Raw genomic sequence first — 12,063 nt, 5'->3', positions numbered from 1 at the left:
AGTTTTGCACAGGAAAGGAAAATATCAGCAAAATAAAAAGACAGCCCGCAGAATGGGAGAATATATCCACCAGTACTTGTGTTAAGGGGTTAATATCCAAAATTTATAAAGAACTTACAAAACTCAACACTAAAAACCAAACAGCCCTATTAAAATTTGGGTAAAGGACCTAAACAGACATTTCTCCAAAGAGGACATACAGATGGTCAGTAGACATATAAAATGATGCTCAATGTCACTAATCATCAGAGAAATGGTAATTAAAACCACAAAGCTCTCATCTCACACCTGTCAGAAATGCTATCATCAATAAATCAACAAACAAGTGCTGGTGAGGATGTGGAGAAAGGGAACCCTGTTGCACCGTTGGTGGGAATGTGGACTGCTGCAGCCACTGTGGAGAGCAGTATGGAGATACCTCAAAAAGTTAAAAATAGTTCTGCCTTTTGACCCAGTGATCCCACTTCTGGGAATATAACTGACAGACCCCAAAACACTAATTCGAAAGAACATAAGCACCCCTATGTTCATTGCAGTGTTATTTATAATCGCCAAGACATGGTAGCAGCTCAAGTGTTCATCAGTAGATGAGTGGGTAAAACAACTATGGGACATTTAAACAATGGAATTCTACTTAGCCACAATAAAAGAAGAAAGTTTTATCCTTTGTGACAGTATGGATGGGTCTGGAGAACATTATGCAAAGTGAAATAAGCCAGTCAGAGAAAAACAAATACCATTTGATTTCACTCGTATGTGGAATCTAATGAACAAACTGAACTAACAAGCAAAATGGAGACAGAGCAGGCAGAATGACAGACAGCTCAGGGGTGGGAGGGAGGTTAGTAGGTAGAGGGACTGAGCAAAAAGGAACAAGGACTCATGGACATGGACAACGGTGTATTGATGGAGGAGGGGAACGGGGTATAAGGGGACAAAATAGTAATGGGAAAAAACAATTAAAAAATAAAAGTAAAACATAAAAAAGAATACTACAACAAAGGTAGTATGTAATAAATAGTTAAAAAAATAAATGTATGTCCTTCTGTGGCACTTGGTGCCCTTATGCTAAGACTTTAATTCAAAATTCCTGCCCTGAATGCTGCTGTGAAACTAGATGTGGAGATTAGAACAACTAACCCCAATCTAGTGTCTGGCATATTTAAAAACTTAGTGTATGATTTAAAAAGTCACAAATTAGTGGGTGTGTGATAGATCTTTTTTTTTTAACAGATCCAGGTATATTGGTAAGTATTTAGAAAAATATTATTTATATCCTAAGAAAAATCCTAGATCCAAAAATAAAAACCAAAAGCAAAAGGAAATAAACTTCAGTATAACAAAAAGAGCAAATAAACTACCAAGAAAAGTTTTTACAGAAAACTAATATCTTTAATATATAAATAGCTTATGCAAACCAATTTAAAAAAAGAACTAAGAGTACCTCTAATAGGTAAATGAAGAAAGGGCATAAGCAGAGAGCAGAAAACGAAAATGGTTAGTGTTCATGTGACACAGTATTCACTTGCACGAGAAATTTTTTTAAAGTAAATTAAAATATAAATGCAACTTTCCTTCAACATCAGAACAGTTAAAAACCCTAACAGTCAATGCTGCCGAGCTCTAGTGACAGAGGTGCACTTAAAACATTGCTGGGGCTGTAAACTACAGGACGACGCACAAGTCAGTTTGTGGTAGTGCGTACGCGAAACCCAGAAGTTTATCCTTGTATTACTATTTATTAATTTTTGTATTCTTTTCCATACAAACAACTGCAAATCTACTTTTGCCCCAGCCTGTAGTGTAACCTTTATGGGGGACAATTTGAAATTATGTTGTCAGATATTTTAAAAAGAAATATACTCTTTGACTTAATGAAATCAGAAATACAGACAAAGATTTGGGTAAAAGGATATTCATTCCAGTTATTTATAATACCAGTCCATTGGGAAATGGTTACATAAGTCCAGAATATATTTTGGGGTATGATGTGAAGTAAGACTTTAAGTGACTTTTTCTCATGTGGCTAACTAATGAACTCAACGTCGTTTACAGACTAGTTAGTTCAACTTTTGCCCGCTGATGTAAGACGACGCCTCTGTCTCTCTGCCTGCACTGGTCTGTTTCTAGCCATTCCATTCTCTTTTGTTGGTCTCCTCACCCCCCATTAATATTACACACACTTAGTAGCACAATTTTAGAAGTCTTGATGTTGCTCAGAACAAGTTTCTCTGCTTTCACATTGTTTTGAGAACATTTTGCTGTCTCCCCTCCTGCTTTTCCTACTCTACATACAGTTTAGAAACAGCTTATTAAGATCTCCCACTCTCAATATTTTTTTGAGATTTTGAATACAATTAATTTATGGATACATTTCAGAGAAGTGACATCTTTTGGATATCAAGACTTCCCATCTAAGAACGCGATAGAAGTCTTCATTTATTATCTGTATTCTTTGTGTGTGGGTATGTGTGTATATATATATATATATACAGACATATGTATATGTGTACATATGTATGTAAACACACACATCTTAATGGCTCATACAAGTTTTGTTATATTTATTTCTTACAGGAACCTCATATTTTATTTCTATTATAAATGGTATCTTAAAATTTTAACTTTCTGTTTTTGGCTGGTATAGACAAATTCTTTGTATAATTATCTCATTCTAGCAACTTAGAGGAACTGTTAATGTGTTCCCTTCCTGATGGCCTATTTTCCCCTATATTAGGGGGATATCTGACAACTCTGGAGTCTGACAACTCTGGAGTGTGACAACTGTCAGGCACCATTCCAAATTTGAGTGTGAGTTGGGGAGAAGGCAGACAAGTGGGTCACCTCACCCCCTCCTGACTGACAATAAGAAGACAGGGAGAAATCTCCTCTGAAGTGCTGCCCATCCCCCAGGGCAGCCCTTGTCTCTCTGAGGTAGACTATGGGCTTTAGAGATTACTATGTTGCTTTCAGTTTGGAAGCTGGTTCTCTCTAAACCTTTGGGTTTTAGCTTATCTGTCACCTCTTCAATGACTACCCTATTTTTGGCACCTGCCAACACTCACCTTGCCTGCCTTCATTCCCTATCACAGAATCCCACCCATGCCCTTCACAGTAGGCAGTGACCACACTTCATGACTGTTTGTTTGGTAAAGTCTGGTTTACCGCCTGTTCTCTGCATGAACTGCAAGCTTCATAATGCCAGGGATCAGGTTCGTTACTATGTATTACTGGTACTTGCCACTAATCTCAATAAATATTTTTAGACTGAATGAATGAGTTAAATATGTCAAACATCTGTTTCAATTTTTAATGTTAATAATACTTTGAATCAACATTTAAAATATATTTATTTGTGTGATTTTATTTTAGCCTTTATCGCTGTCTTTTAAAATAGGCATTACAAAAGCACCCATTTGACAAGTAAGGTAACTAAGACACAGGAAAATAATAACATGGTCCAAATGAATAGAAATCAGTAGAGTTGAAAACAGAAGCCAAATCATCTGAACATCTAAATCAAAAACATGTAACAAATGAAAAAGAGAAAGAAAAGAGGGATAGAGGGAAACCCAGACAAAGGAAGAATGAAGGGAGAAAAGTTCATTCATAAATAGGGAATATTGTCTTATTTATTCTGCTAAGAACTCTGTAAGTCTCATACTGTAAGCCCTTTAGGAAACTTTTCACCTCTCTAAGCCATCTCATGCTGACGGGCAGATTAAGAACACTTTCAAGCAACCCTGCTGTACCTGAAATCATATGGAGCAGGAAATAAAGGAATCTGTAGTTAGTACATCTCTTTTTCTGTGCTGCACTGCACAAGCATAAAACTTGTTGGTAAAGTCAGGTCACATAATCAAGTCTGGTAATTGTAAGGAGTACTTACAATATAGATTTAAGTTTCAATTTCAGGTTCCAATTCATTCTCCCATAAATTTTCTACCTTAGTCAACACGTCACAAATCTTTGGCCTCTCTTAACATTTAAAAGCCGCATGAGACTACTGTCCCAGTTTTATTACAGCTGTGAGAGTAGAAATAAAATTACCTTCTACTGGAATCATTATTGAAAGAAAGAATGATGCATCCAACTTCTGATTTTAATCAATGATATTACATGTCCATTTCCTTTCTTTGTCCCCAAGTCTGATGATAAAATGGTCATTTTCATCAATTCTGATTATCTGGTTTAATATTATCATGTTGCAAAAAGAAAAGGAATCCCCTACTGTTCCCAGCCTCTGTAGTTAAAGAACAAATATCCCTTATGTTAACAACACTATTTTTGTGCTTTGGAAGGTAGAGATACTTTCCTGACAAAGGGTGGTAATCCACTTATAACTGCTGATCGCTAGGTGAAACACTGACAGAATGAGACCTTCTTATAGAGTGTATTGACAAAAGAACTCTAAATTGCTGAAAAGGACCACTCACCTCTTCCTGAACCCAAACAGAGTAATGATATGGTATTGATGAAATTCTGTCTGCCGCAGGAGGACCTAACAGTTAATTCTCAATACAAAGTGGTTGGTCAGGGATGGAGGGTGGCACGTCCTAAAGCTTAGAGGTCACGAATGCAGGACGCGGACATACCCATCACTGAGACATCGTATTCTATCAGCAGCGTTGCTTCTTGTCCACACTGTTTAAGAATACTCATGGCTTCAGCATGCGTGGTCCCGAGAAGGCGAATTCCATCCACACTGAGCAACCTATCACCAGGTCTGATTGTGCCCTCTCTGAAGGGAGAACAAAGGAACAGTCTCGATTAATTTTGCATAATGGGGCTTAGCATTAACAGTCACTTAGCCAAAGTGGTTCTTTCACACACATTCTGCCATCCACATCATTTACATTTTCCTTTAAACATCAAATATGACGGTAAGAGAGTAAAGAGGTAACCCTGAACAGAAAATTGCTGCAATATGAAAGTCAGGAATAGGAAAATAACCACATATTAGCAAATATCTAAAGTCACTCACAATTAACTCTTGGGGTACAAAAGTAATAAAAGTACATTTCTCTCTTCTAGATTTTGGCCTACATGTCTGAAATTGATTTATTAGAGTCCAGGAAAAAGCATCCACCTATTTTCCTAAAGTCAGGTGAGCAGAAAAGCCTGCTGCTTCCATTCAATTTATTACCAGTGAACCCGAGCAGGATAGGGAACACTGGTGAAAAATCCCCTAGTCTGTAAAATTTCCTACTGATTTATAAGGCCATTTGGCGATCATTAAATTGATTCAGTCTCACACTCACTGGAAAAGTCAGGCAAATATGATTCTCCCTGCTGTGACCACAGACACTGAAGGGCCAGGCACTGGGAGAAGATCCCCTGGGGACCTTAATGACACCACCAGGGATTTCCTTCCAGATCGTAACCATCCTGCCTCAGGAAGGGACACAGAGCCGAAAAAATCAAATAGCAGGATTATAAATTTAGGACTTGGGAAGAATAAAAATGATCTCTTAAATACCTTTCAGCTAGATAACTATCTAAGTGTTTGACTTTAAATTTTTAATCTTAAATTCTTAGATTTCCTTCAGTCCTACATTAATATGGTACCACGGTTGCTCACAAATTAGTAGCCTGCTTCTGATTTTCTGTCAACTCCAACTCTAAATGTTAATAAGAAATGAAAAGACATGAGAAGAGAAAAAAAGGCAGTATTTCCCTGGAGAATTTGACTCTGTGTTATCCTCTGGAAAGGTAAATATGCTTTAGCACAAGTGAGAAAACAGTGTCTTCATATTCTCTTATTTTATATTAAATATTAATTTTTAAAAAATGTGAGTTCACAGTATGAGCTTTGAAGGAAAATAAACCTGAATTTCTACCCTAGTTCTCCGATGTACTAGTTGGCAGGTCAGTCAGCCGTAATGGGCCTCACTTTTGTCATCTGTAAATGTAGATAAAAATACTTCATTTCATGGGTGGTTGGGAGGATGAAGTAAGATAACGTCTGCTAAGCACTTTGCACAGTTTCTGGCACACAGTAAGTGCTCAATAAGTAGTATTTATTATTATTGCCATTTCTGTTGCCTAAGAAAGGTTTTAAACATATATCCTGGTCTGAAGCATAGTGTAGTCAGGGATGATCAGTGCATTTTTTTTTACCCTTCCGCAAGATCTAATGGTTCCCCCAGCCATGTTGTGTCCCCCCACCACTGTGTGGTCAACTTTTGTTGTGGAAATTAATATAAAGATAAGTACCTCCTGAGGTATTTAAGTTGTGAGTTTACTTGGGACATACCCACTGAGGTTTATAATATTCAAATTATCCAGGAAAAGACAGCTCTAGAGACCAACGACATTCCTTCCATTTTATTAAAAGTTACTTCCATTCAGACATACATCATCAAAAGGTAATCATAATACTGATAAGGATGTTGATCATAGTAAGAATCAGACCACCACCACTTGTCTTTCCAGGTTAGGAGACTAGCAAATGGAGCTGATGCATTTCAAGTGCCTGTCTTAAAAATGCCAGCTGCCTTTTATTATGTATCTACAGGATGATAAGTCCCCTGCAAGGTATCACATATTTCCAATCTTCAACAAAACTTGAAAGATAGCTATCATCCATATTTTACAGTAGTGGAAACGAAGCTCAGAACTCTTAAGTCACTTGCCAAAGACTAGAGTCAAGCCTTTCTTTTGATTCTGCAGCCCAAACTATTGCAGTTTTCACATTCTAACATATCTAGTTAACATCTATCTTATACTAGGAAATTTACAACTCATCGACTTCTATGCCATAGTCCTTAAGTCTATTTGGATAATGACACAGAAAGATGAATTTTACCTGTCAGCAGGCCCTCCAGGACGAACACATGTTATCACAACGGGACGAGATTTATTTCTATCGTCATGTGCTCCCCCTAGCAAAGAAAAGAAATACAGCTTCTTTCACTAAAAAAACTTTGCTCACAAAATGCCAGCTGAGAAACTGAAGTACATTTTGCTGATGTGTGGAGGAAAACACACCCATTTTTTTCTTCTGGCACATAATAGCCTCAAAAATCTTCTTCATTTTATATGGAATGTGTTTTTGAACTCATTTCACCTCTCGCTAAATATATGTCTGTAACCACAGGTGATATATAAAATACTGAACTACTAGCGTCACAAGAGCACCAACTCATAGTAACAGGTACGAGCCCATCTAGAACAGAGGCGAGCAATAAACTAAGTGCTGGTGGGGATATCTGGCACTAATTAACCTGAGCTGTAATCCAGGTGAGTAGGTCTACAGCCTGACATATAGGGAGAAGAAACGAAAGTAAAAGAAAAAATCCAAGTCACATAAAAAGAGGGGAAAAAAGAAAGACTGAAGTGGCTCAGGTGGTCTCCGTTAAATTGGTATGTTCAAAACCTGGGGCCAAACTTGGCAGATTATGTCAAGCCAATTAGAAGGCCTAGATGGGTATTTTAATTTGGTATAAAAAATTTCTCCTTAAAAATGTTTGAAACTGAGAAGCTTTTAGAAGGTAATTTACTACAGCTCCTCTTTTTTATCTAGGATCCCGTTGTGCCGCTTGTTTAATCTGGCCCCCCACCCCCAGTATCCACGAGAGGCACCCATTGTTCTGCTGATTAGCTTGGAGGCAGCCCACTGCACAACGGACGGACGCCCAGAAGGTTCTTCCTAACACTCGACTCACATCTATCTTTTTTCATCTTCCATCCACTCATCCTTGTTCTGTTATCCAGAGTCGTAAAATAAAAATGTATACTTTCTTCTACAAGGAATGTTTTCCAAGGGTTGAAAACATATTCCCTTTCCAAGGGTTGATTGTACACCTGTGAAGTCTCATCTTAGGGCTGAATATTTCCAGTGTCCTCACTGCTCTGCATGAGACCTGACTCCCTCACATGTCACCATCCCGGCTGCCCATGTCGGGGGTCTCCAGTTTGCCAGCATCTAACTAGCAGGACTGTTACTGTCATGAAGTTGTTCCTGAACCTTTGCCTGGTAGGCAAGACTGATATTTCCCAAACTTGGCACAGGTAGGGAGGTCAACTTAAAAAAACCAAGCCTAAGAGAAAAATACTATTGTGTAACTTCTCATTTGCAAGGTGACCATAAAAAGATAAATCTACTTTCCTCCAAGGGGGTATGGATTTAGAAAAGACAGCAAGAAACCTTTCCATAATTCTGACTTGGAGATCTAAATGTAAATATATAACAGTGAATGATACTGAAGTGTGAGAGAGATAGCTCTAAATTTCATGACATATGATATTTTTATCAACGTTTAAAATAATGAACCAAATTTCATGGTGTGCTTGGGTTGCAGAAGTTTGGTGATGCAACGCCAAGTGTAAAACCACTCAGAGTCCAGTGGTATTCTCAATCCTGACTGCACATTAGCATCAACTGCCTGGGATGTTTTTGTAAAAATATCAGTGCCAGGCAGGGCCACAGTGCAAACCATACCTGAATATCAGGCTCCATCTGTTAGATGAGTCCATCTACCTTCAACTTTATAGTTGAGAATAACTAGATACAGAATAAGTAGATAGTTTTCACTTGTGTCCAAAGTGAAAAGTAACTTACAGCAGAGTGAATTTTCTATTGGCCCAAACCAGCTCCCATAGTGTGGTGGTAAGGGAATTACCTGAAATTTAACTCTCCAAGATTTAGACCACAACATCATTTTTCATTCTATGGATGCAAGCAAGCTTCTATTGTTTGGTGAGTCAAGGTTTTAGAACCTGTGATGTATCATTGGAAATGTAATTCCATTCAATAGCTAAAGCCAATGTTATTGTTCTAAGACCCATTCTAATTGGTTAAGAAAAAAATTCTCCAGGACTAAATGAATATGCTTCACCTGCAAAATCTTCCCCTCCTCTCTGAATGTCCTGGTAGTCTCCATAGACCACAGTTTAGCTCAGTGTCTATGCTGCTGTAATGCATTATCTTCCATGATAACATGTATCCACACTACTTTTTTACTCTGCAATTCTTTTTGTGATTAGCCAATGATTTGTAAGAGATGGATGGTGGACACCTTTTGAGCCAGAGAGACCCTCCAGATAAATCTCAAACTGATCTAAAAATATGAGTTCTGTATTTGATTCTTATTGAAAAATTATGCAAAATTCCACAAACTTTAATGTTCAACCAGTGTACTGAGGGGTTATTAAAACCTACAAAAACGTGTTACTCATATACTAAAATTCATTAGTCCTGCAGTTTCAAAGTCAGTATAATACTAAGGAGTCTGATGTCCATGTAAATCAAGGCAACATTCAATTATTTATTCATTCACTTATTAAGTACTGAAAATGTGCCAGGTAGAACTCCAGGCTCATATTAAAAGACTCTTACATGCATGCACATACATAGGTATTTGAAAGTCCTGAGAACTGTGGGAAGAACATTTTGTTAACATTATATCATCAGTTGTCTTGAGGTGGTTGTGGATTTCAACTACCTTTTTTTAGTTCTTAATGTTAAATTACTGTTGGTTTAGCTTTTTCATTAACAATTTGATTGGTTATTGATTAACCATACAGCAACTAGTGACAAATATTTGAACCAGCAGTACTTTTACTGCAGCTTTCCAATAATTAGTCCTGTAGGCATGCAATTCAAGTGCCTCTCTTTCACACCTCTATTGCAAAAACAGATCTTTATACACCACTCTCAGGCTAAAATTACTTGTATACTGACTTTTCAGTATATCCATCTAGTTCTTTTACATGGAAATGTAGAAATGGTGAAGGTAAATTACTAGGGTACATTAGGACCTGGTCAGGAAAGTGTACTAACTTCTGGTCTAAACCACTCAGTGAGTTCCTTGTTGCCCATTTTCCTATCGCTCACTTGAGCACTTTATCAACTTATGTCTTAAATTCACTGGACTGTAATTTACTGTAGATAGGGGTCCTGTCTTATGACTCTAGAGTACTTGGCACTATGCTGACTGTTGACATATCCTTAATAAATGTTTGACTGATTGATTTGCTAAAGGACTGCTGCAGAATAAAACCTAGCGCTTAAAGCTCAGTCATTTAAGACAAATCTATATGAATGAATGCATCTCTTTTACTCCTTGATGTTTGTATATTTATTAAGATACTTAGTTAATTTTAATTAATGTTTTAATAATTTGGGTAGAATTTTGACTGTCGTGAAACACAATGTATAATAGACAAAAACAAAAAAATCAAGACATGTGAAATCCTAAAAAAATCCTTGTTGCCTTATAGTTCCCTATTGAACCTCACTTTCACACTAGAAATTATAAGTTGTCAATATCTGTGTAGTCTTTAAGGGATAAAACTGCTAATGAGAAAAAATAGAATATTAAAAGCCAAAATTACAGCTCAGAATTAATAGTTTTACAGAAAAGCTGGAGTCCCCTGAAATCTTTATTATTAATGTCATCTCATCTCCATATTAAGATGAATTGAGCTGATATATATAGGTCCCCAAGGGATTGAATTATCCTCAAACCATTTTTAGAAAACTGTAATACCAAAACAATTCAGGAGAATAAAAAGTTGCTTAATCCTAATGTACTAAATCAAATCAAGCCATACTCAACATTACTTTTCCAAAGCACACAATAATCTTTATTGAGATTATGAACTTGGGGATTTATGGCAATAATGACTTTTTAAAAATTTTTGGTTTTATCTTTTTAAAAAATTTAAAGTATAATATGTTAGCATACAATATTATATTAGTTTCAGGTGTACAACATAGTTATTCAACATTTATATACCTGACAAATTGATCACCATGATAGTGTCCAGTAATGGTCTGTTAACATACCAAGTTATTACAATATTATTGACTATATTCCCTATGCTGCACATTCTATCCCTGTGACTTACTGTTCTATAATTAGAAATTTGTCCTTATCCCACTTCTTTTTTGCTCATTCCCCCACTCCCTCCTCTCTGATAACCTTCACTGATCAATGTTTTTGACTCAGTGATACGGAAAAAGCATAGAGGGAAGGTAAAAGATGTGGAGAAGTGGCAAATAAGTAGGATGACTGTGGATAAACAAGGTCTACAGACAGTGACTTCTTGCTCTGCACTGACAGACTGAAAACAAAGCTAGGTCATTTGCATTCCACTTCTGATTCCCACTCATCACTCATTTTCTTCAAAAAAGAGCAGGTACAAATATTATAAGGTGATTTCATGTGCTGGAAACATCAGAGTCTTTGAGAATGGCTCTCTAGTTCACTTCCAATATTTCACTGATGAATTCTCCAAGAATAACTGATGGTTGATATTTTCTAACCATCACCTACCTCGTATTACAAAACCAAACGTATTGCCTTCTTTATGTAACGTGACCTCCACCGTTCGGAAAATAACACTCGATCCTTGGACAGCTGAATGCAGAAAAGAGAGAGGGAAACACAAGTCTTAAGTCACAATAACATTTCTAAATTTTTTATGTGGCATAAGATATAGAAGATTCCTTTTACAAATAATTCTTATTTTGAGTAATAAGACAGCAGTAATTTATTTTCAAAGAAAATATTAGAAAAAATAATTGGAATGACATACAAATACCATAAAAGTTATCTGCATAAGTGACTTATATAGGTTCAAGTGGAATCAAAATCACAGGCCTTTCCTTTTCGCTTGTGTAGCCAGGTTCTAGGTAGATGACAAAATTCTGTAGAACAAGAGAGACACTCTTCACATGATAAACAGAATTGTTTTTCCTTTGTGAAAAACAAAAACAATATGATTTTTGTAAAACTTATTGAACAATTAATGTGTTTATTTTTATTTTTGCAGCTAGCAAAGGAAGAAAAAGTATTCTCAAATTGTCATTAAGAGATGAGGCTGATACAGATTTTCTGCATGATGCAAAGCAATTAAACAAAGATATCAGCAATGCAAAGGAAACTTACAGGGCAAGAGAAATCCTAAGTACATTCAAAATATTACTACTGACTAATAAAATAAAGATATACTTAATTTTACTTGATATCATCATGCTTATGTTGTCTTTGCCTGCTTATTGCTCTCATTTCACAAAATAAAATTACACCGCCATGTTGCAACCTCTAATTACAG

At 36.5% G+C, this 12,063-nt stretch overlaps 1 protein-coding gene across 5 annotated transcripts in view; it reads right to left on the bottom strand.

Moving 5' to 3' along the window:
- The window catches only part of GRIP1 (glutamate receptor interacting protein 1), a 394,096-nt gene that overhangs the window by 129,306 nt on the left and 252,727 nt on the right, over positions 1 to 12,063 (bottom strand). For all 5 annotated transcript variants that reach the window (XM_045829068.1, XM_045829069.1, XM_045829071.1 and 2 more), the window contains exons 5-7: positions 11,283 to 11,366; positions 6,809 to 6,884; positions 4,596 to 4,741 (exon numbers count right to left, since the gene is read on the bottom strand). In XM_045829068.1, coding sequence (XP_045685024.1) covers positions 4,596 to 4,741; positions 6,809 to 6,884; positions 11,283 to 11,366 — 306 coding nt within the window. The remainder of the gene's footprint in view (positions 1 to 4,595; positions 4,742 to 6,808; positions 6,885 to 11,282; positions 11,367 to 12,063) is intronic.

The sequence above is a fragment of the Phyllostomus hastatus genome, unplaced genomic scaffold, assembly GCF_019186645.2.
Source record: "Phyllostomus hastatus isolate PE091 unplaced genomic scaffold, TTU_PhHast_1.1 phas_scaffold_93, whole genome shotgun sequence".
Taxonomy (NCBI): domain Eukaryota; kingdom Metazoa; phylum Chordata; class Mammalia; order Chiroptera; family Phyllostomidae; genus Phyllostomus; species Phyllostomus hastatus.
Note: the sequence above shows the minus strand (reverse complement) of the source record. Positions and strands in the feature narration are given on the sequence as shown.